The sequence below is a fragment of the Salvelinus namaycush genome, chromosome 12 (genome assembly GCF_016432855.1).
Source record: "Salvelinus namaycush isolate Seneca chromosome 12, SaNama_1.0, whole genome shotgun sequence".
Lineage (NCBI taxonomy): Eukaryota > Metazoa > Chordata > Actinopteri > Salmoniformes > Salmonidae > Salvelinus > Salvelinus namaycush.
In genome coordinates, this window is record NC_052318.1 from 10727622 (window position 1) to 10751442 (window position 23821).

A 23821-nucleotide genomic window follows, 5' to 3' on the forward strand; every position below is an offset into this window, starting at 1 on the left:
TTATTTATTCATGATGTGTATGTGTCCTCTGCCCAGTGTGTGTTTGTGTGTCCTCTGCTCAGTGTGTGTGTGTGTGTGTGTGTGTGTGTGTGTGTGTGTGTGTGTGTGTGTGTGTGTGTGTGTGTGTGTGTGTGTGTGTGTGTGTGTGTGTGTGTGTGTGTGTTAGAGGTCGACCGATTATGATTTTTCAACGCCGATACCGATACCGATTATTGGAGGACCAAAAAAAAAAGCCGATACCGATTAATCGGACGATTTTTTAAATGTATTTGTAATAATGACAATTACAACAATACCGAATGAACACTTATTTTAACTTAATATAATACATCAATAAAAGTCCATTTAGCCTCAAATAAATAATGAAACATGTTCAATTTGGTTTAAATAATGCAAAAACAAAGTGTTGGAGAAGAAAGTAAAAGTGCAATATGTGCCATGTAAGAAAGCTAACGTTTCAGTTCCTTGCTCAGAACATGAGAACATATGAAAGCTGGTGGTTCCTTTTAACATGAGTCTTCAATATTCCCAGGTAAGAAGTTTTAGGTTGTAGTTATTATAGGAATTATAGGACCATTTCTCTCTATACGATTTGTATTTCATATACCTTTGACTATTGGATGTTCTTATAGGCACTTTAGTATTGCATGTGTAACAGTATAGCTTCCATCCCTCTCCTCGCCGCTACCTGGGCTCGAACCAGGAACACATCGACAACAGCCACCCTCGAAGCAGCGTTACCCATGCAGAGCACGGGGAACAACTACTCCAAGTCTCAGAGCGAGTGACGTTTGAAACGCTATTAGCGCGCACCCCGCTAACTAGCTAGCCATTTCACATCGGTTACACCAGCCTAATCTTGGGAGTTGATGGGCTTGAAGTCATAAACAGCGCAATGCTTGAAGCACAGCGAAGAGCTGCTGGCAAAACGCACGAAAGTGCTGTTTGAATGAATGCTTACGAGCCTGCTGGTGCCTACCACCGCTCAGTCAGACTGCTCTATCAAATCATAGACTTAATTATAACATAATAACACACAGAAATACGAGCCTTAGGTCATTAATATGGTCGAATCTGGAAACTATCATCTCGAAAACAAAATGTTTATTCTTTCAGTGAAATACGGAACCGTTACGTATTTTATCTAACGGGTGGCATCCATAAGTCTAAATATTCCTGTTACATTGCACAACCTTCAATGTTATGTCATAATTACGTAAAATTCTGGCAAATTAGTTCGCAACGAGCCAGGCGGCCCAAACTGTTGCATATACACTGACTCTGCGTGCAATGAACGCAAGAGAAGTGACACAATTTCACCTGGTTAATATTGCCTGCTAACCTGGATTTCTTTTAGCTAAATATGCAGGTTTAAAAATATATACTTTTGTGTATTGATTTTAAGAAAGACATTGATGTTTATGGTTAGGTACACGTTGGAGCAACGACAGTCCTTTTTCGCGAATGCGCACCTCATCGATTATATGCAACGCAGGACAAGCTAGATAAACTAGTAATATCATCAACCATGTGTAGTTATAACTAGTGATTATGATTGATTGATTGATTGTTTTTTATAAGATACGTTTAATGCTAGCTAGCAACTTACCTTGGCTTCTTACTGCATTCACGTAACAGGCGGGCTCCTCGTGAGGCAGGTGGTTAGAGCGTTGGACTAGTTAACCGTAAGATTGCAAGATTGAATCCCTGAGCTGACAAGGTAAAAATCTGTCGTTCTGCCCCTGAACAAGGCAGTTAACCCACTGTTCCTAGGCCGTCATTGAAAATAAGAATGTGTTCTTAACTGACTTGCCTAGTTAAATAAAGGTGTAAAAAAAAAAAAATTTAAATAAATAAATAATCGGCAAAATCGGCGTCCAAAATTACCGATTTCCGATTGTTATGAAAACTTGACAAATCGGTCGACCTCTAGTGTGTGTGTCCTCTGCCCAGTGTGTGTGTGTGTGTGTCCTCTGCCCAGTGTGTGTATGTATGTATGTGTGTGTGTGTGTCCTCTGCCCAGTGTGTGTGTGTGTGTCCTCTGCCCAGTGTGTGTGTGAGTGTGTGTTCTCTGTCCATTGTATGTGTGTGTTCTCTGCCCAGTGTGTGTGTGTGTGTGTGTGTGTGTGTGTCCTCTGCCCAGTGTGTGTGTGAGTGTGTGTTCTCTGCCCATTGTATGTGTGTCTTCTCTGCCCAGTGTGTGTGTGTGTGTGTTTGTATGTGTCCTCTGCCCAGCGTGTGTGTGTGTGTGTTTGCTAGATGCAGTGTACAGTTGTTGTAACCACAACCCTTTTTATCAGCATGTCAGTAAAAGCTGGACTCAACATGCTTTAACAGTTCACAAGGACAACTTGACTGTGAGTGTTAGGCAGAGTGTTCATTATGGTGCATTATGGTGTGTGTGTGTGTTTATGAGTGCGTGCGCGTGTGTCCATGTCTGTATATGCACGCATGTGTGTGTGTGTGTGTGTGGCGCGGATGTGTGTATGTGTATCAGTGTGTGTGTGTGTGTGGTTTGAAGCAGGACTGTATTGACAGCTGAAGGTGAGCCTGTATGTATGTGTGTGTGTGTGTGTGTGTGTGTGTGTGTGTGTGTGTGTGTGTGTGTGTGTGTGTGTGTGTGTGTGTGTGTGTGTGTGTGTGTGTGTGTGTGGTTTGAAGCAGGACTGTATTGACAGCTGAAGGTGAGCCTGTATCAGTGTGTGTGTGTGTTGCAGGTCGGGGGTGATCACCATGCAGGCTCTATCGGAGGAAGACCGTAGGCTGTGGATGGAGGCAATGGATGGGAGAGAACCGGTATGTTGCCACGGTTACACACCCATCCTGTGTGTATGCGCGTGCGTGTGTATGTGTATATGTGTGTGTCTAGCCCATCACAGGAACTCCGTAATCTCCATGTTCTTTTTGTATTAGTCGCATATACAGGATACACATGTTACACACCGTCCAATGAAATGCAATGCAACAACAATAAGAAATAATACAGATAAGAATACGAACATAAAGTAAATGACAGTAGAATAGAATAAACATGTTAGCATTTATTATAATACAGGAAGACACAATTTATAGTCCAATATTTACACCTGTTTTGTTTTGTGGAAGGGGGAAGTGTTTAAATTGTACAGTATTTACAAATCATAATAAGAGACTGGTAGCAGCAGGTGTGTGTGTAGCATGAATGTGTGTGTAGCATGGAAGTGTGTGTGTGTGTGTGTGTGTGTGTGTGTGTGTGTGTGTGTGTGTGTGTGTGTGTGTGTGTGTGTGTGTGTGTGTGTGTGTGTGTGTGTGTGTGTGTGTGTGTGTGTGTGTGTGTGTGAATACATGAGTGTTAAGACTCGTAGAATCACAGCAGGTGTGTGTGTAGCATGAATGTGTGTGTGTGTGTGTGTGAGTGAATACATGAGTGTTAAGACTCGTAGAATCACAGCAGGTGTGTGTGTAGCATGAATGTGTGTGTGTGTGTGTGTGAGTGAATACATGAGTGTTAAGGCTCGTAGAATCACAGCAGGTAGTCAGTCCAGTTCAAGTGTTCAGCAGTCTGATGGCTTGTAGATAGAAACTGTCTCTGAGTCTGTTGGTATCAGACCTCACGCTTCGATACCGTCTGCCCGACGGTGAGGGAGTGAACAGCTGGTGTCTGGGGTGTGTGGGGTCCTTGATGATGCTGCAGGCCTTCCTGAAACACCGGTTCCAGAAGATGCATAGCTGAATAACTAACCTTCAGCTCCTTCAGGAAGCCACTTGAATCAGTAGGCTCTATCGGAGGAAGACCGCAGGCTGTGGTCTCTCCATTGATGCCAATGTACTGTTTTACTACACAGCGGCCAGGTAGTCTGACATACTGTGTCCAACAGTGTTTTATTTCAGCATGGTGTACATGGGCTTATGTAAGTACAGCCTGGGTTCAGTACACAGATAGGTGTTTGAGACTGGTGGTGCTGGCGGTAAAGCTAAGCGGTGTAACCGTGGTAACCGGGCGTTTCTGTTCCTTCCAGGTCTATAACTTAAACAGAGACAGCCAGAGTGAAGGCAGTAAGTGACTCATTGGTATTTATTATCTTTACTCTACCATCTGTCCAGATCAATGCACACTGATAATTGATGGGATTTATTTTCTTCTTTACCTCTGTTTCTCCCTCTCTTTTTTTCTCTATACCTCCCTCCCTCTCTCCCTCTTCCCTCTCTCCATTCCTCTCTCTCCATGTAACAGTGGTCCAGCTGGACGTGGTTGGCTTCAACGTTGTGAAGAAGTTCATCTATGCTGTGGAGACCAGAGGTATTGAACTAAGGCTTGGCTGCTTACAGCCCACACAGTAGTATGCTCTAATACTACTGTACTGTCAATCTGGTGTCATCGGCAGTGTGTCTCTTATAGGTCCTATAAGATCTTTATATACTGTGCTTTCGGAAAGTATTCAGACCCCTTGACTTTTTCCACATTTTGTTACGTTACAACCTTATTCTAAAACGGATAAAAAATATTTTTCCCCTTATCAATCTACACACAATAACCCATAATGACAAAGATAAAACTGTTTTTTAGAAATGTTAGCTAATCTATTCAAAATTAAAAAAACTGAAATATCACATTTACATAAGTATTCAGACACTTTGCTCAGTACTTTATTGAAGAACCTTTGGCAGCGATTACAGCCTCGAGTCTTCTTGGGTAGGATTCTCCAGCTCTGTCAGGTTGGATGGGGAGCGTTGCGGCACAGCTATTCTCAGGTCTCTCCAGAGATGTTCGATCTGGTTCAAGTCCGAGCTCTGGCTGGACCACTCAAGGACATTCAGAGACTTGTCCCGAAGCCACTCCTGCGTTGTCTTGGCTGTGTGCTTAGAGTCATTGTCCTGTTGGAAGGTGAACCTTCACCCCAGTCCTGAGCTCTCTGAGCAGGTTTTCATCAAGGATCTCTCTGTACTTTGCTCTGTTCATCTTTGCCTCGATCCTGACTAGTCTCCCAGTCCCTGCTGCTGAAAAACAACCCCACAGCATGATGCTGCCACCACGATGCTTCACTGTAGGGATGGTGCCAGGTTTCCTCCAGACGTGACGCTTGGCATTCAGGCCAAAGAGTTCAATCTTGGTTTCATCAAACCAGAGAATCTTGTTTCTCATGGTCTGAGAGTATTTAGGTGCCTTTTGGCAAACTCCAAGTGGGCTGTCAGGTGCCTTTTACTGAGGAGTGGCTTCCGTCTGGCCTCTACCATAAAGGCCTGATTGGTGGAGTGCTGCAGAGATGGTTGTCCTTCTTGAAGGTTCTCCCATCTCCACAGAGAAACTCTAGAGCTCTGTTAGAGTGACCATCAGGTTCTTAGTCACCTCCCTGACCAAAGCCCTTCTCCCCCGATTACTCAGTTTGGCCGGGCGGCCCGCTCTAGGAAGAGTCTTTGTGGTTCCAAACTTGTTCCATTTAAGAATGATGGAGGCCACTGTGTTCTTGGGGACCTTCAATGCTTCAACACAATCCTGTCTCTGAGCTCTACAGACAATTGTCCTTTTGGGGTATTGTGTGTAGATTGCTGAGGAAAATGTTTTATTTAATTCATTTTAGAACAAGGTTGTAACGTAACAAAATGTGGAAGAAGTCAAGGGGTCTGAATACTTTTCTGTGTCTCTGTTCTGTTCCCTCCCACAGGCATCGATGAGCAGGGTCTGTACAGGATTGTTGGGGTGAACTCCAGAGTACAGAACCTACTGGGTCTTGCCATGGGTAAGACAGAGATATCTTGGAGTAGAGAGAGAGAGAGAGGGAGGGAGAGAGAGAGCGATAGACAGAGAGAGACAGAGAGAGGCAGAGAGAGCGAGAGACAGAGAGAGAGCGAGAGACAGAGAGAGAGCAAGAGACAGAGAGAGAGCAAGAGACAGAGAGAGAGCAAGAGACAGAGAGAGAGCAAGAGACAGAGAGAGAGCAAGAGACAGAGAGAGAGCAAGAGACAGAGAGAGAGCAAGAGACAGAGAGAGAGCAAGAGACAGAGAGAGAGCAAGAGACAGAGAGAGAGCGATAGACAGAGAGAGAGAGACAGAGAGAGAGCGAGAGAGAGAGAGACGGAGAGAGACAGAGAGAGATAGAGAGACAGAGAGCGAGAAAGTGACCAGATTGAACAAATCCAAACAGGTATATATTTGGGGAAAGATTGAAGCGAATGTATTTCATATTTATGCAGTAGTTTTGTTTACACAACCTCCACTCACACACACACCTGTCTTATTCTGATAGCTGGAAACCTCTGCCTGTAAGGGGAGTCTATACTGTAGCAGAAAACCATCCTGGGGGTTTATGTGACTAGCTATGGGGAATAGCTAGATCATTTATAAAACGACATAAATAATGCAAAAGGAGTTCATTTACTGTAGATATACTAGCTCTGAGACTGACAGACAGAGACATGGAGGAGGTACTGTAGCTCTGAGACTGACAGACAGAGACATGGAGGAGGTACTGTAGCTCTGAGACTGACAGACAGAGACATGGAGGATATACTGTAGCTCTGAGACTGACAGACAGAGACATGGAGGAGGAGATACTGTAGCTCTGAGACTGACAGACAGAGACATGGAGGATATACTGTAGCTCTGAGACTGACAGACAGAGACATGGAGGAGATACTGTAGCTCTGAGACTGACAGACAGAGACATGGAGGATATACTGTAGCTCTGAGACTGACAGACAGAGACATGGAGGATATACTGTAGCTCTGAGACTGACAGACAGAGACATGGAGGATATACTGTAGCTCTGAGACTGACAGACAGAGACATGGAGGAGGTACTGTAGCTCTGAGACTGACAGACAGAGACATGGAGGATATACTGTAGCTCTGAGACTGACAGACAGAGACATGGAGGAGGTACTGTAGCTCTGAGACTGACAGACAGAGACATGGAGGATATACTGTAGCTCTGAGACTGACAGACAGAGACATGGAGGAGATACTGTAGCTCTGAGACTGACAGACAGAGACATGGAGGAGGTACTGTAGCTCTGAGACTGACAGACAGAGACATGGAGGAGGTACTGTAGCTCTGAGACTGACAGACAGAGACATGGAGGAGATACTGTAGCTCTGAGACTGACAGACAGAGACATGGAGGAGATACTGTAGCTCTGAGACTGACAGACAGAGACATGGAGGAGATACTGTAGCTCTGAGACTGACAGACAGAGACATGGAGGAGATACTGTAGCTCTGAGACTGACAGACAGAGACATGGAGGAGATACTGTAGCTCTGAGACTGACAGACAGAGACATGGAGGAGGTACTGTAGCTCTGAGACTGACAGACAGAGACATGGAGGAGATACTGTAGCTCTGAGACTGACAGACAGAGACATGGAGGAGATACGGTAGCTCTGAGACTGACAGACAGAGACATGGAGGAGGTACTGTAGCTCTGAGACTGACAGACAGAGACATGGAGGAGATACGGTAGCTCTGAGACTGACAGACAGAGACATGGAGGAGGTACTGTAGCTCTGAGACTGACAGACAGAGACATGGAGGAGGTACTGTAGCTCTGAGACTGACAGACAGAGACATGGAGGAGGAGATACTGTAGCTCTGAGACTGACAGACAGAGACATGGAGGATATACTGTAGCTCTGAGACTGACAGACAGAGACATGGAGGAGATACTGTAGCTCTGAGACTGACAGACAGAGACATGGAGGAGGAGATACTGTAGCTCTGAGACTGACAGACAGAGACATGGAGGAGATACTGTAGCTCTGAGACTGACAGACAGAGACATGGAGGAGGTACTGTAGCTCTGAGACTGACAGACAGAGACATGGAGGAGATACTGTAGCTCTGAGACTGACAGACAGAGACATGGAGGAGGAGGTACTGTAGCTCTGAGACTGACAGACAGAGACATGGAGGATATACTGTAGCTCTGAGACTGACAGACAGAGACATGGAGGAGATACTGTAGCTCTGAGACTGACAGACAGAGACATGGAGGAGGTACTGTAGCTCTGAGACTGACAGACAGAGACATGGAGGAGATACTGTAGCTCTGAGACTGACAGACAGAGACATGGAGGAGATACTGTAGCTCTGAGACTGACAGACAGAGACATGGAGGAGGTACTGTAGCTCTGAGACTGACAGACAGAGACATGGAGGAGGTACTGTAGCTCTGAGACTGACAGACAGAGACATGGAGGAGGTACTGTAGCTCTGAGACTGACAGACAGAGACATGGAGGAGATACTGTAGCTCTGAGACTGACAGACAGAGACATGGAGGAGGTACTGTAGCTCTGAGACTGACAGACAGAGACATGGAGGAGATACTGTAGCTCTGAGACTGACAGACAGAGACATGGAGGAGATACTGTAGCTCTGAGACTGACAGACAGAGACATGGAGGATATACTGTAGCTCTGAGACTGACAGACAGAGACATGGAGGAGGAGATACTGTAGCTCTGAGACTGACAGACAGAGACATGGAGGAGATACTGTAGCTCTGAGACTGACAGACAGAGACATGGAGGAGGTACTGTAGCTCTGAGACTGACAGACAGAGACATGGAGGAGGTACTGTAGCTCTGAGACTGACAGACAGAGACATGGAGGAGGTACTGTAGCTCTGAGACTGACAGACAGAGACATGGAGGATATACTGTAGCTCTGAGACTGACAGACAGAGACATGGAGGAGGAGATACTGTAGCTCTGAGACTGACAGACAGAGACATGGAGGATATACTGTAGCTCTGAGACTGACAGACAGAGACATGGAGGAGATACTGTAGCTCTGAGACTGACAGACAGAGACATGGAGGAGATACTGTAGCTCTGAGACTGACAGACAGAGACATGGAGGAGATACTGTAGCTCTGAGACTGACAGACAGAGACATGGAGGAGATACTGTAGCTCTGAGACTGACAGACAGAGACATGGAGGAGATACTGTAGCTCTGAGACTGACAGACAGAGACATGGAGGAGATACTGTAGCTCTGAGACTGACAGACAGAGACATGGAGGAGGTACTGTAGCTCTGAGACTGACAGACAGAGACATGGAGGATATACTGTAGCTCTGAGACTGACAGACAGAGACATGGAGGATATACTGTAGCTCTGAGACTGACAGACAGAGACATGGAGGAGGTACTGTAGCTCTGAGACTGACAGACAGAGACATGGAGGAGATACTGTAGCTCTGAGACTGACAGACAGAGACATGGAGGAGGAGATACTGTAGCTCTGAGACTGACAGACAGAGACATGGAGGAGATACTGTAGCTCTGAGACTGACAGACAGAGACATGGAGGAGATACTGTAGCTCTGAGACTGACAGACAGAGACATGGAGGAGATACGGTAGCTCTGAGACTGACAGACAGAGACATGGAGGAGGTACTGTAGCTCTGAGACTGACAGACAGAGACATGGAGGAGGTACTGTAGCTCTGAGACTGACAGACAGAGACATGGAGGAGGAGATACTGTAGCTCTGAGACTGACAGACAGAGACATGGAGGAGATACTGTAGCTCTGAGACTGACAGACAGAGACATGGAGGAGGTACTGTAGCTCTGAGACTGACAGACAGAGACATGGAGGAGATACTGTAGCTCTGAGACTGACAGACAGAGACATGGAGGAGGAGGTACTGTAGCTCTGAGACTGACAGACAGAGACATGGAGGATATACTGTAGCTCTGAGACTGACAGACAGAGACATGGAGGAGATACTGTAGCTCTGAGACTGACAGACAGAGACATGGAGGAGGTACTGTAGCTCTGAGACTGACAGACAGAGACATGGAGGAGATACTGTAGCTCTGAGACTGACAGACAGAGACATGGAGGAGGTACTGTAGCTCTGAGACTGACAGACAGAGACATGGAGGAGGAGATACTGTAGCTCTGAGACTGACAGACAGAGACATGGAGGAGATACTGTAGCTCTGAGACTGACAGACAGAGACATGGAGGAGGAGATACTGTAGCTCTGAGACTGACAGACAGAGACATGGAGGAGGAGATACTGTAGCTCTGAGACTGACAGACAGAGACATGGAGGAGATACTGTAGCTCTGAGACTGACAGACAGAGACATGGAGGAGATACTGTAGCTCTGAGACTGACAGACAGAGACATGGAGGAGATACTGTAGCTCTGAGACTGACAGACAGAGACATGGAGGAGGTACTGTAGCTCTGAGACTGACAGACAGAGACATGGAGGAGGTACTGTAGCTCTGAGACTGACAGACAGAGACATGGAGGAGATACTGTAGCTCTGAGACTGACAGACAGAGACATGGAGGATATACTGTAGCTCTGAGACTGACAGACAGAGACATGGAGGATATACTGTAGCTCTGAGACTGACAGACAGAGACATGGAGGATATACTGTAGCTCTGAGACTGACAGACAGAGACATGGAGGAGATACTGTAGCTCTGAGACTGACAGACAGAGACATGGAGGATATACTGTAGCTCTGAGACTGACAGACAGAGACATGGAGGAGATACTGTAGCTCTGAGACTGACAGACAGAGACATGGAGGAGGTACTGTAGCTCTGAGACTGACAGACAGAGACATGGAGGAGGAGGTACTGTAGCTCTGAGACTGACAGACAGAGACATGGAGGAGATACTGTAGCTCTGAGACTGACAGACAGAGACATGGAGGATATACTGTAGCTCTGAGACTGACAGACAGAGACATGGAGGAGATACTGTAGCTCTGAGACTGACAGACAGAGACATGGAGGAGACACTGTAGCTCTGAGACTGAGTAATGATGACATCTATCCTCTCCGTATGACAGATCCTAAAACCTGTGCTGACGTGGAGCTGGACAGTACAGAATGGGAGATCAAGACCATCACCAGTGCAATCAAGTTCTACCTCAGGTACGGTACTGTGAAGTTCTACCTCAGGTACGGTACTGTGAAGTTCTACCTCAGGTACGGTACTGTGAAGTTCTACCTCAGGTACGGTACTGTGAAGTTCTACCTCAGGTACGGTACTGTGATGTTCTACCTCAAGTACGGTACTGTGAAGTTCTACCTCAGGTACGGTACTGTGAAGTTCTACCTCAGGTACGGTACTGTGAAGTTCTACCTCAGGTACGGTACTGTGAAGTTCTACCTCAGGTACGGTACTGTGAAGTTCTACCTCAGGTACGGTACTGTGAAGTTCTACCTCAGGTACGGTACTGTGAAGTTCTACCTCAGGTACGGTACTGTGATGTTCTACCTCAGGTACGGTACTGTGAAGTTCTACCTCAGGTACGGTACTGTGAATCCATTCCCAGGTCCAGTCCTGGAGATGACTGAACATAGTAAAGATACAGCCCTCTGTTGGTACTGCAGTGTGGTCAGTATAATAATGCTGCAGAGAGAGAGAGCTGAGAGCATGTGGTTGTGCAGTATGGTCACGGCCTGCTGAGTGGAGCAACTAGAGGCAGAGCTGTGACGTATCTAGAGGCAGAGCTGTGACGTATCTAGAGGCAGAGCTGTGACGTATCTAGAGGCAGAGCTGTGACGTATCTAGAGGCAGAGCTGTGACGTATCTAGAGGCAGAGCTGTGACGTATCTAGAGGCAGAGCTGTGACGTATCTAGAGGCAGAGCAGTGACGTATCTAGAGGCAGAGCAGTGACGTATCTAGAGGCAGAGCAGTGACGTATCTAGAGGCAGAGCAGTGACGTATCTAGAGGCAGAGCAGTGACGTATCTAGAGGCAGAGCAGTGACGTATCTAGAGGCAGAGCAGTGACGTATCTAGAGGCAGAGCAGTGACGTATCTAGAGGCAGAGCAGTGACGTATCTAGAGGCAGAGCAGTGACGTATCTAGAGGCAGAGCAGTGACGTATCTAGAGGCAGAGCAGTGACGTATCTAGAGGCAGAGCAGTGACGTATCTAGGGGCAGAGCAGTGACGTATCTAGGGGCAGAGCAGTGACGTATCTAGGGGCAGAGCAGTGACGTATCTAGGGGCAGAGCAGTGACGTATCTAGGGGCAGAGCAGTGACTTCTCTAGAGGCAGAGCTGTGACTTCTCTAGAGGCAGAGCTGTGACTTCTCTAGAGGCAGAGCTGTGACTTCTCTAGAGGCAGAGCTGTGACTTCTCTAGAGGCAGAGCTGTGACTTCTCTAGAGGCAGAGCTGTGACTTCTCTAGAGGCAGAGCTGTGACTTCTCTAGAGGCAGAGCTGTGACTTCTCTAGAGGCAGAGCTGTGACTTCTCTAGAGGCAGAGCTGTGACTTCTCTAGAGGCAGAGCAGTGACGTATCTAGAGGCAGAGCAGTGACGTATCTAGAGGCAGAGCAGTGACGTATCTAGAGGCAGAGCAGTGACGTATCTAGAGGCAGAGCAGTGACGTATCTAGAGGCAGAGCAGTGACGTATCTAGAGGCAGAGCAGTGACGTATCTAGAGGCAGAGCAGTGACGTATCTAGAGGCAGAGCAGTGACGTATCTAGAGGCAGAGCAGTGACGTATCTAGAGGCAGAGCAGTGACGTATCTAGAGGCAGAGCAGTGACGTATCTAGAGGCAGAGCAGTGACGTATCTAGAGGCAGAGCAGTGACGTATCTAGAGGCAGAGCAGTGACGTATCTAGAGGCAGAGCAGTGACGTATCTAGAGGCAGAGCAGTGACGTATCTAGAGGCAGAGCAGTGACGTATCTAGAGGCAGAGCAGTGACGTATCTAGAGGCAGAGCAGTGACGTATCTAGAGGCAGAGCAGTGACGTATCTAGAGGCAGAGCAGTGACGTATCTAGAGGCAGAGCAGTGACGTATCTAGAGGCAGAGCAGTGACGTATCTAGAGGCAGAGCAGTGACGTATCTAGAGGCAGAGCAGTGACGTATCTAGAGGCAGAGCAGTGACGTATCTAGAGGCAGAGCAGTGACGTATCTAGAGGCAGAGCAGTGACGTATCTAGAGGCAGAGCAGTGACGTATCTAGAGGCAGAGCAGTGACGTATCTAGAGGCAGAGCAGTGACGTATCTAGAGGCAGAGCAGTGACGTATCTAGAGGCAGAGCAGTGACGTATCTAGAGGCAGAGCAGTGACGTATCTAGAGGCAGAGCAGTGACGTATCTAGAGGCAGAGCAGTGACGTATCTAGAGGCAGAGCAGTGACGTATCTAGAGGCAGAGCAGTGACGTATCTAGAGGCAGAGCAGTGACGTATCTAGAGGCAGAGCAGTGACTTCTCTAGAGGCAGAGCAGTGACTTCTCTAGAGGCAGAGCAGTGACTTCTCTAGAGGCAGAGCAGTGACGTGTCTAGAGGCAGAGCAGCGACGTGTCTAGAGGCAGAGCAGCGACGTGTCTAGAGGCAGAGCAGCGACGTGTCTAGAGGCAGAGCAGCGACGTGTCTAGAGGCAGAGCAGCGCCGTCTATAGAGGCAGAGCAGCGCCGTCTATAGAGGCAGAGCAGCGCCGTCTATAGAGGCAGAGCAGCGCCGTCTCTAGAGGCAGAGCAGCGACGTGTCTAGAGGCAGAGCAGCGACGTGTCTAGAGGCAGAGCAGCGACGTGTCTAGAGGCAGAGCAGCGACGTGTCTAGAGGCAGAGCAGCGACGTATCTAGAGGCAGAGCATTGCCGTCTATAGAGGCAGAGCATTGCCGTCTATAGAGGCAGAGCAGTGACCTCTTTAGAGGCAGAGCAGTGACCTCTTTAGAGGCAGAGCAGTGACCTCTTTAGAGGCAGAGCAGTGACGTATCTAGAGGCAGAGCAGTGACGTATCTAGAGGCAGAGCAGTGACGTATCTAGAGGCAGAGCAGTGACGTATCTAGAGGCAGAGCATTGCCGTCTATAGAGGCAGAGCATTGCCGTCTATAGAGGGGTGTGGTAAAGAACTAAATGAACAGGATGGGAATAGACTAGATAGACAGGGATGGAATAGAAACTAGATTAGAACAGGATGGGACATAGAACTGGATAGAACAGGAATGGAATAGAACTGGATTAATGGGGGATGTATGAACTAGATAAACAGTGGACTGGGAATAGAAACTAGATAGAACAGGATGGATAGATGAACGTTGGATTAATGAGGGATGGGAATAGAACTAGATAGAACAGGATGGGAATAGAACGGGATAGAAAAGGAGGGAATAGAAACTGGATTTTTAATGGGGATGGGAATAGAACTAGAATAGAACAGGATGGGAATAGAACTGGATAGAAAAGGATGGTAATAGGAACTGGATTTAATGGGGATGGAATAGAATTAGATGAACAGGATGGGAAAAGAACTAGATAGACAGATGGAATAGAACTGATGAACAGGATGGTATAGAACTAGAGTAGAACATAATGGGAATAGAACTGATAGAATAAGGAAGAACTGATGTATCGGGGAATAAACTGATTAAGAACAGGGATGGGAATAAACTGGATTAGAAACAGGATGGGAATAGAACTGGATAGAGATGATAGAGGTTATGGGGGTGAATAGAACTAGATAGAACAGGATGGAATAGAACAGTAGAATAGAAACAGGATGGTAAATAGAAACTAGATAGACAGGATGGGAATAAGAACTAGATAGAACTAAATGGGAATGAACTGATTTATTAAGGGGATGGGAATAGAAACTAGATAGAACCGGGTGGTAATAGAACTAGATAGAAACAGATGGGGGATAATAGAACTAGATAGAACATAATGGGAATAGACTGGATTAATGGGGATGGGAATAGAAACGGATAGAACAGGGTGGTATAGAACTAGATAAAACAGGATGGGAATAGAATAATATTCTTTTTTTTTTTTTTTTCGCTAAAGGTCAAAGGGTTACTAGAACGATAGAACAGGATGTAATAGAATAGATAGAACAGGAGTGGATAGAACTAAAGAAAATAATGGGAATGAGAACTGGATTTAAGGGGTGGGAAATGAGACTGGATAGAACAGGGTGGTAATAGTAACTAATAGAACTCAGGATGGGAATAGAACTAGATACGAAATAATGGGAATAGAACTGGATTAATGGGGATGGGAATAGAACATAGAACCGAGAACAGGATGGAATAGAACTGGATGAGAAAAGGATGGGAATAGAACTGGATTTAATGGGATGGGAATAGAATGTATAGACGAGGATGGCATAGAACTGGATAGAAAAAGGATAGGGAATTAGAACTGGATAGAAGAGGATGGAATAGAACTGGATTTAATGGGATGGGAATGAAACTAGATAGAAACAGGATGGGAATAGAACATAGAATAGAACGGATGGGATAGAACTAGATAGAACAGGATGGAAATAGAACCTGGAATTAATGGGTGATGGGAATAGAATAGATAGAACAGGATGGGAATAGAACTAGATGCACAGGAGTGGGAAAATAAGACTGATATAACAGGATGGGAATAGAACGGATAGAAGAGGATGGGTAATAGAACTAGAAGAAAGGATATGAATAGAACTGTATTTAATGGGGATAGGAATATAATGGATTTAATGGGGATGGGAATGAAACTAGATAGAACAGGATGGGAAATAGAACTGGATTAATGGGGAATGGGAATAGAACTAGATAGAACAGGATGGATAGAACTGGATAGAAAAGGATGGATTAGAATGGATTTAATGGGCATGGAATAGAACTAGATAGAACGGATGGAGTAGAACTGGATAGAAAAGGAGGGGAATAGAACTGATTAATGGGGATGGAAATAGGAACTAGATAGAAACAGTGATGGAATAGAAACTAGATAAACGGATGAGTAATAGAACTAGATAGAACAGGATGGGAATAGAACTAGATAGAACATAATGGAATAGAACTGGATACTTTAATGGGGATGGGAATAGAATAGATAGAACAGGGTGGTAATAGAACTAGATAGAACAGGATGGGAAAATAGAACTAGATAGAACATAAGGGAATAGAACTGATTATGGATGGAAGGAATAGAACTGAGATAGAACAGGGTGGTAATAGAACTAGATATAACAGGATGGGAATAGAACTAGATAGAACAGGGGGTAATAGAACTAGAGTTAGAACAGGATGGTACATAGTAAACTAGATAGAACAGGATGGGAATAGAACTAGATAGAACATATGGGAATAGAAATGGATAATGGGGAGGAATAGAACTGGATGAACAGGGTGGTAATAGAACTAGATAGAACAGGATGGTAATAGAACTAGATAGAACAGGATGGGAATAGAACTAGATAGAACAGGATGGGAATAGAACTAGATAGAACAGGATGGAATAGAACTAGATAGAACATAATGGGAATAGAACTAGATAGAACAGGATGGGAATAGAACTAGATAGAACAGGATGGAATAGAACTAGATAGAACAGGATGGTATAGAAATAGATAGAAAAATAATGAATAGAACTAGATAGAACATAATGGGAATAGAACTAGATAGAACAGGATGGGAATAGAAACAGTAGAACAGGAGAATAGAACTAGATAGAACAATGGTGAATAGAACTAGATAGAACAGGATGGAAAGAACTAGATGAAACAGGATGGGAAAGACTAGATAGAACAGGATGGAATAGAACTAGATTAGAACAGGATGGAATAGAACTAGATAGAACAGGATGGGAATAGAACTAGATAGAACAGGATGGGAATAGAACTAGATAGAACAGGATGGAATAGAATAGAACTAGATAGAACAGGATGGAATAGAACTAGATAGAACAGGTGGTAATAGAACTAGATAGAACAGGATGGAATAGACTAGATAGAACAGGATGGGAATAGAACTAGATAGAACAGGAGGAATAGATAGAACTAGATAGAAAATGATGGGAATAGAACTAGATAGAACAGGATGGGAATATGAACTAGATAGAACAGGATGGAATAGAACTAGAATAGAACAGATGGGAATAGAACTAGATAGAACAGGATGGGAATAGAACTAGATAGAACAGGATGGGAATAGAACTAGATAGAACAGGATGGGAATAGAACTAGATAGAACAGGATGGGAATAGAACTAGATAGAACAGGATGGAATAGAACTAGATAGAACAGGATGGGAATAGAACTAGATAGAACAGGATATGAATAGAACTAGATAGAACAGGATGGGAATAGAACTAGATAGAACAGGATGGGAATAGAACTAGATAGAACAGGATGGGAATAGAACTAGATAGACAGGATGGAATAGAACTAGATAGAACAGGATGGAATATGAACTAGATAGAACAGGATGGGAATAGAAACTAGATAGAACAGGATGGGAATAGAACTAGATAGAAACAGGATGGTAATAGAACTAGATAGAACAGGATGGGAATAGAACTAGATAGAACAGGATGGGAGAATAGAACTAGATAGAACAGGGTGGAATAGAACTGATAGAACAGGATGGGAAGAACTAGATAGAACAGATGGGAATAGAAACTGTAGAACAGGATGGGAATAGAACTAGATAGAACAGGGTGGTAATAGAACTAGATAGAACAGGATGGTAATAGAACTAGATAGAACAGGATGGGAATAGAACTAGATAGAACAGGATGGGAATAGAACTAGATAGAACAGGATATGAATAGAACTGGAATTAATGGGGATAGGAATATAACTGGATTTAATGGGGATGGGAATAGAACTAGATAGAACAGGATGGAATAGAACTGGATAGAAAAGGATGGGAATATAAATGGATTTAAATGGGGATGGGAATAGAACTAGATAGACAGGATGGGAATAGAAACTGGATTTAATGGGGATGGGAAGAGAACTAGATAGAACAGGATGGAATAGAATGAGATAGAAAAGGATGGAAATATAACGGATTTAAATGGTGGATGGGAATAGAACTAGTAGAGAACAGATGGGAATAGAACTGGATTTAATGGGGATGGGAATAGAACTAGATAGAACAGGATGGGAATAGAACTGGATAGAACAGGATGGGAATAGAACTAGATAGAACAGGATGGGGATAGAACTAGATAGAACAGGATATGAATAGAACTGGAATTAATGGGGATAGGAATATAACTGGATTTAATGGGGATGGGAATAGAACTAGATAGAACAGGATGGGAATAGAACTGGATAGAAAAGGATGGGAATATAACTGGATTTAATGGGGATGGGAATAGAACTAGATAGAACAGGATGGAATAAACTGGATTAATGGGATGTGGAATTAGGAAAGATAGAACAGGAGGGAATAGAAACTGGATAGAAAAGGATGGGAATATAACTGGATTTAATGGGGATGGGAATAGAACTAGATAGAACAGGATGGGAATAGAACTGGATTTAATGGGGATGGGAATAGAACTAGATAGAACAGGATGGGAATAGAACTGGATAGAAAAGGATGGGAATAGAACTGGAATTAATGGGGATGGGAATTGAACTGGATAGAACAGGATGGGAATAGAACTAGATAGAACAGGATGGGAATGGAACTGGATAGAAAAGGATGGTATAGAACTGGATTAATGGGATGGGAATAGAACTAGATAGAACAGGATGGGAATAGAACTGGATAGAAAAGGATGGGAATAGAACTGGATTTAATGGGGATGGGAATAAAACTGGATAGAACAGGGTGGTAATAGAACTAGATAGAACAGGATGGGAATAGAACTAGATAGGGTTAGGGTACATGGTTAGGGTACATGGTTAGGTTACAGGGTTAGGGTACATGGTTAGGGTACAGGGTTAGGGTACAGGGTTAGGGTACAGGGCTAGGGTACAGGGCTATGGTTAGGGTACAGGCTTAGGGTTAGGGTACAGGCTTAGGGTTAAGGTACAGGGTTAGGGTACAGGGTTAGGGCACAGAGCTAGGGTTAGGGTACAGGGTTAGGGTTAGGGTTAGGGTACACGGTAGGGTTAAGGTACAGGGTTAGGGAACAGGTTTAGGGTACAGGGTTAGGGTTAAGGTACATGGTGAGGGTACAGTTTTAGGGTACAGGGTTAGGGCACAGAGCTAAGGTTAGGGTACAGGGTTAGGGTTAGGTTACAGGGTTAGGGTTAGGGTACAGGGTTAGGGTTAGGTTACAGGGTTAGGGTTAGGGTACAGGGCTAGGGTACAGGGTTAGGGTTAGGTTACAGGGTTAGGGTTAGGGTACAGGGTTAGGGTACAGGGTTAGGGTACAGGGTTAGGGTACAGGGTTAGGGTACAGGGTACAGGGTTAGGGTACAGGGTTAGGGTACAGGGTTAGGGTACAGGGTACAGGGTTAGGGATAGCATATCATCAAACTCTATGTGATTCAGTTAGTCATTCCATTGGACATAAGGTTCCCCAGTAGCTGCAAAGCTGTATACTGTAGATATGATATGAAGCCTGTTCAAGTCATCTTCCATGACTCAGTGTGTCTCAGGGATGGGAATAGAACTGGATAGAACAGGATGGGAATAGAACTGGATTTAATGGGGATGGGAATAGAACTAGATAGAACAGGATGGGAATAGAACTAGATAGAACAGGATGGGAATAGAACTGGATAGAAAAGGATGGGAATGAACTGGAATTTGGGATGGTAATAGAACTAGATAGAACAGGATGGGAATAGAACTAGATAGAACAGGATGGAATAGAACTAGATAGAACAGGATGGGAATAGAACTGGATAGAACAGGATGGGAATAGAACTGGATTTAATGGGGATGGTAATAGAACTAGATAGAACAGGATGGGAATAGAACTAGATAGAACAGGATGGAATAGAACTGGATTTAATGGGGATGGGAATAGAACTAGATAGAACAGGATGGGAATAGAACTGGATAGAAAAGGATGGGAATAGAACTGGATTTAATGGGGATGGGAATAGAACTAGATAGAACAGGATGGGAATAGAACTGGATAGAAAAGGATGGGAATAGAACTGGATTTAATGGGGATGGGAATAGAACTAGATAGAACAGGATGGAATAGAACTAGATAGAACAGGATGGGAATAGAACTAGATAGAACAGGATGGTAATAGAACTAGATAGAACATAATGGGAATAGAACTAGATAGAACATAATGGGAATAGAACTGGATTTAATGGGGATGGGAATAGAACTAGATAGAACAGGATGGGAATAGAACTGGATAGAAAAGGATGGGAATAGAACTGGATTTAATGGGGATGGGAATAGAACTAGATAGAACAGGATGGAATAGAACTAGATAGAACAGGATGGTAATAGAACTAGATAGAACAGGATGGGAATAGAACTAGATAGAACATAATGGGAATAGAACTGGATTTAATGGGGATGGGAATAGAACTAGATAGAACAGGGTGGTAATAGAACTAGATAGAACAGGATGGGAATAGAACTAGATAGAACATAATGGGAATAGAACTGGATTTAATGGGGATGGGAATAGAACTGGATAGAACAGGGTGGTAATAGAACTAGATAGAACAGGATGGGAATAGAACTAGATAGAACAGGGTGGTAATAGAACTAGATAGAACAGGATGGTAATAGAACTAGATAGAACAGGATGGGAATAGAACTAGATAGAACATAATGGGAATAGAACTGGATTTAATGGGGATGGGAATAGAACTGGATAGAACAGGGTGGTAATAGAACTAGATAGAACAGGATGGGAATAGAACTAGATAGAACATAATGGGAATAGAACTGGATTTAATGGGGATGGGAATAGAACTAGATAGAACAGGATGGGAATAGAACTAGATAGAACAGGATGGGAATAGAACTAGATAGAACAGGATGGAAATAGAACTGGATTTAATGGGGATGGGAATAGAACTAGATAGAACAGGATGGGAATAGAACTGGATAGAACAGGATGGGAATAGAACTAGATAGAACAGGATGGGAATAGAACTGGATAGAACAGGATGGGAATAGAACTGGATAGAAGAGGATGGGAATAGAACTAGATAGAACAGGATATGAATAGAACTGGATTTAATGGGGATAGGAATATAACTGGATTTAATGGGGATGGGAATAGAACTAGATAGAACAGGATGGGAATAGAACTGGATTTAATGGGGATGGGAATAGAACTGGATTTAATGGCAATGGGAATATAACTAGATAGAACAAGATGGGAATAGACCTGGATTTAATGGGGATGGGAATAGAACTAGATAGAACAGGATGGGAATAGAACTAGATAGAACAAGATGGGAATAGAACTGGATTTAATGGGGATGGGAATAGAACTGGATTTAATGGCAATGGGAATAGAACTAGATAGAACAAGATGGGAATAGACCTGGATTTAATGGGGATGGGAATAGAACTAGAAAGAACAGGATGGAATAGAACTAGATTGAACAGGATGGAATTGAACTAGATAGTACAGGATGGTAATAGAACTAGATAGAACAGGATGGAAATAGAACTAGATAGAACATAATGGGAATAGAACTAGATAGAACAGGATGGGAATAGAACTAGATAGAAAAGGATGGGAATAGAACTGGATTTAATGGGGATGGGAATAGAACTAGATAGAACAGGATGGGAATAGAACTGGATAGAAAAGGATGGGAATAGAACTGGATAGGGGGAGGGAATAGAAATAGATAGAACAGGATGGGATAGAACTAGATAGAACAGGATGGAATAGAACTAGATAGAACAGGATGTGTAATAGAGAACTAGATAGAACATATGGGAATAGAACTAGATAGAACATAATGGGAATAGAACTAGATTAATGGGATGAATAGAACTAGATAGAACAGGATGGAATAGAATGGATAGAAAAGGATGGATAGAACTGGATTTAAGAGGATGGGAATAGAACTAGATAGAACAGGATGGAATAGAAATAGATAGAACAGGATGGTATAGAACTAGATAGAACAGGATGGGAATAGAACTAGATAGAACATAATGGGAATGAACTGGATTTAATGGGGATGGGAATAGAACTAGATAGAACAGAGGTGGAATAGAACTAGATAGAACAGGATGGGAATAGAACTAGATAGAACATAGGGAATAGAACTAGATAAGGGGATGGGAATAGAACTAGATAGAACAGGATGGTAATAGAACTAGATAGAAACAGGATGGGAATAGAACTAGATAGAACAGGGGTGGATAATAGAACTAGATAGAACAGGATGGTAATAGAACTAGATAGAACAGGATGGGAATAGAACTAGATAGAACATAATGGGAATAGAACTGGATTTAATGGGGATGGGAATAGAACTGATAGAACAGGATGGGAATAGAACTAGATATAACAGGATGGGAGAATAGATAGAACATAATGGAATAGAACTGGATAATGGGATGGGAATAGAACTAGATAGAACAGGATGGGAATAGAACTGGATAGAAAAGGATGGGAATAGAACTGGATTTAATGGGGATGGGAATAGAACTGTATAGAAGAGGATGGGAATAGAACTGGATAGAAAAGGATGGGAATAGAACTGGATAGAAGAGGATGGAATAGAACTGGATTTAATGGGGATGGGAATAGAACTAGATAGAACAGGATGGGAATAGAACTAGATAGAACAGGATGGAATAGAACTGGATAGAACAGGATGGGAATAGAACTAGATAGAACAGGATGGAAATAGAACTGGATTTAATGGGGATGGGAATAGAACTAGATAGAACAGGATGGGAATAGAACTGGATAGAACAGGATGGGAATAGAACTAGATAGAACAGGATGGGAATAGAACTAGATAGAACAGGATGGGAATAGAACTGGATAGAACAGGATGGGAATAGAACTAGATAGAACAGGATATGAATAGAACTGGATAATGGGGATAGGAATATAATGATAAGGGGATGGGAATAGAACTAGATAGAACAGGATGGGAATAGAACTGGATTAAGGGATGGAATAGAACTGGATTTAATGGCAATGGGAATAAAACTAGATAGAACAGGATGGGAATAGAACCTGGATTTAATGGGGATGGGAATAGAACTAGATAGAACAGGATGGGAATAGAACTGGATAGAAAAGGATGGGAATAGAACTGGATTTAATGGGGATGGGAATAGAACTGGATTTAATGGATGGGAATAGAACTAGATAGAACAAGATGGAATAGACCTGGATTTTAATAGGGGATGGGAATAGAACTAGAAGAAAGGATGGAATAGAACTAGATTGAACAGGATGGAATAGAACTAGATAGTACAGGATGGTAATAGAACTAGATAGAACAGGATGGAAATAGAACTAGATAGAACAGGATGGTAATAGAACTAGATAGAACAGGATGGAAATAGAACTAGATAGAACAGGATGGAAATAGAACTAGATAGAACAGGATGGAATAGAACTAGATAGAACAGGGTGGAATAGAACTAGATAGAACAGGGTGGAATAGAACTAGATAGAACAGGATGGAAATAGAACTAGATAGAACAGGATGGAAATAGAACTAGATAGAACAGGATGGAAATAGAACTAGACAGAACAGGATGGGAATAGAACTAGATAGAACAGGATGGTAATAGAACTAGATAGAACAGGATGGAATAGAACTAGATAGAACAGGATGGTAATAGAACTAGATAGAACAGGATGGGAATAGAACTAGATAGAACAGGATGGAATAGAACTGGATTAATGGGGATGGGAAATAACTGGATTTAATGGGGTAGCGGAATAGAACTAGATAGAAACAGGATGGGAATAGAACTAGATAGAACAGGATGGGAATAGAAACTGATGAACAGGATGCGATAGAACTAGATAGAACAGGATGGTAATAGAACTAGATAGAACAGGATGGAAATAGAACTAGATAGAACAGGGATGGAAATAGAACTAGATAGAACAGGATGAATCTTTAAGATGAATAGATAGAAACAGGATGGGAATAGAATTAGATAGAACAGGATGGTAATAGAACTAGATAGAAACAGGATGGAAT

The 23821-nt window shown here is 43.6% G+C and overlaps 1 protein-coding gene across 1 annotated transcript in view; it reads left to right on the forward strand.

The window, feature by feature from the left end:
• LOC120056769 (rho GTPase-activating protein 26-like) overlaps positions 1-11311 on the forward strand; it is a 108842-nt gene extending 97531 nt beyond the window's left edge. The window contains exons 11-16 of the mRNA XM_039004976.1: positions 2718-2796; positions 3999-4035; positions 4214-4279; positions 5643-5717; positions 10801-11182; positions 11290-11311. Of these exons, the coding sequence (XP_038860904.1) occupies positions 2718-2796; positions 3999-4035; positions 4214-4279; positions 5643-5717; positions 10801-11182; positions 11290-11311 (661 nt within the window). The remainder of the gene's footprint in view (positions 1-2717; positions 2797-3998; positions 4036-4213; positions 4280-5642; positions 5718-10800; positions 11183-11289) is intronic.
• Positions 11312-23821: the final 12510 nt, after the last annotated feature.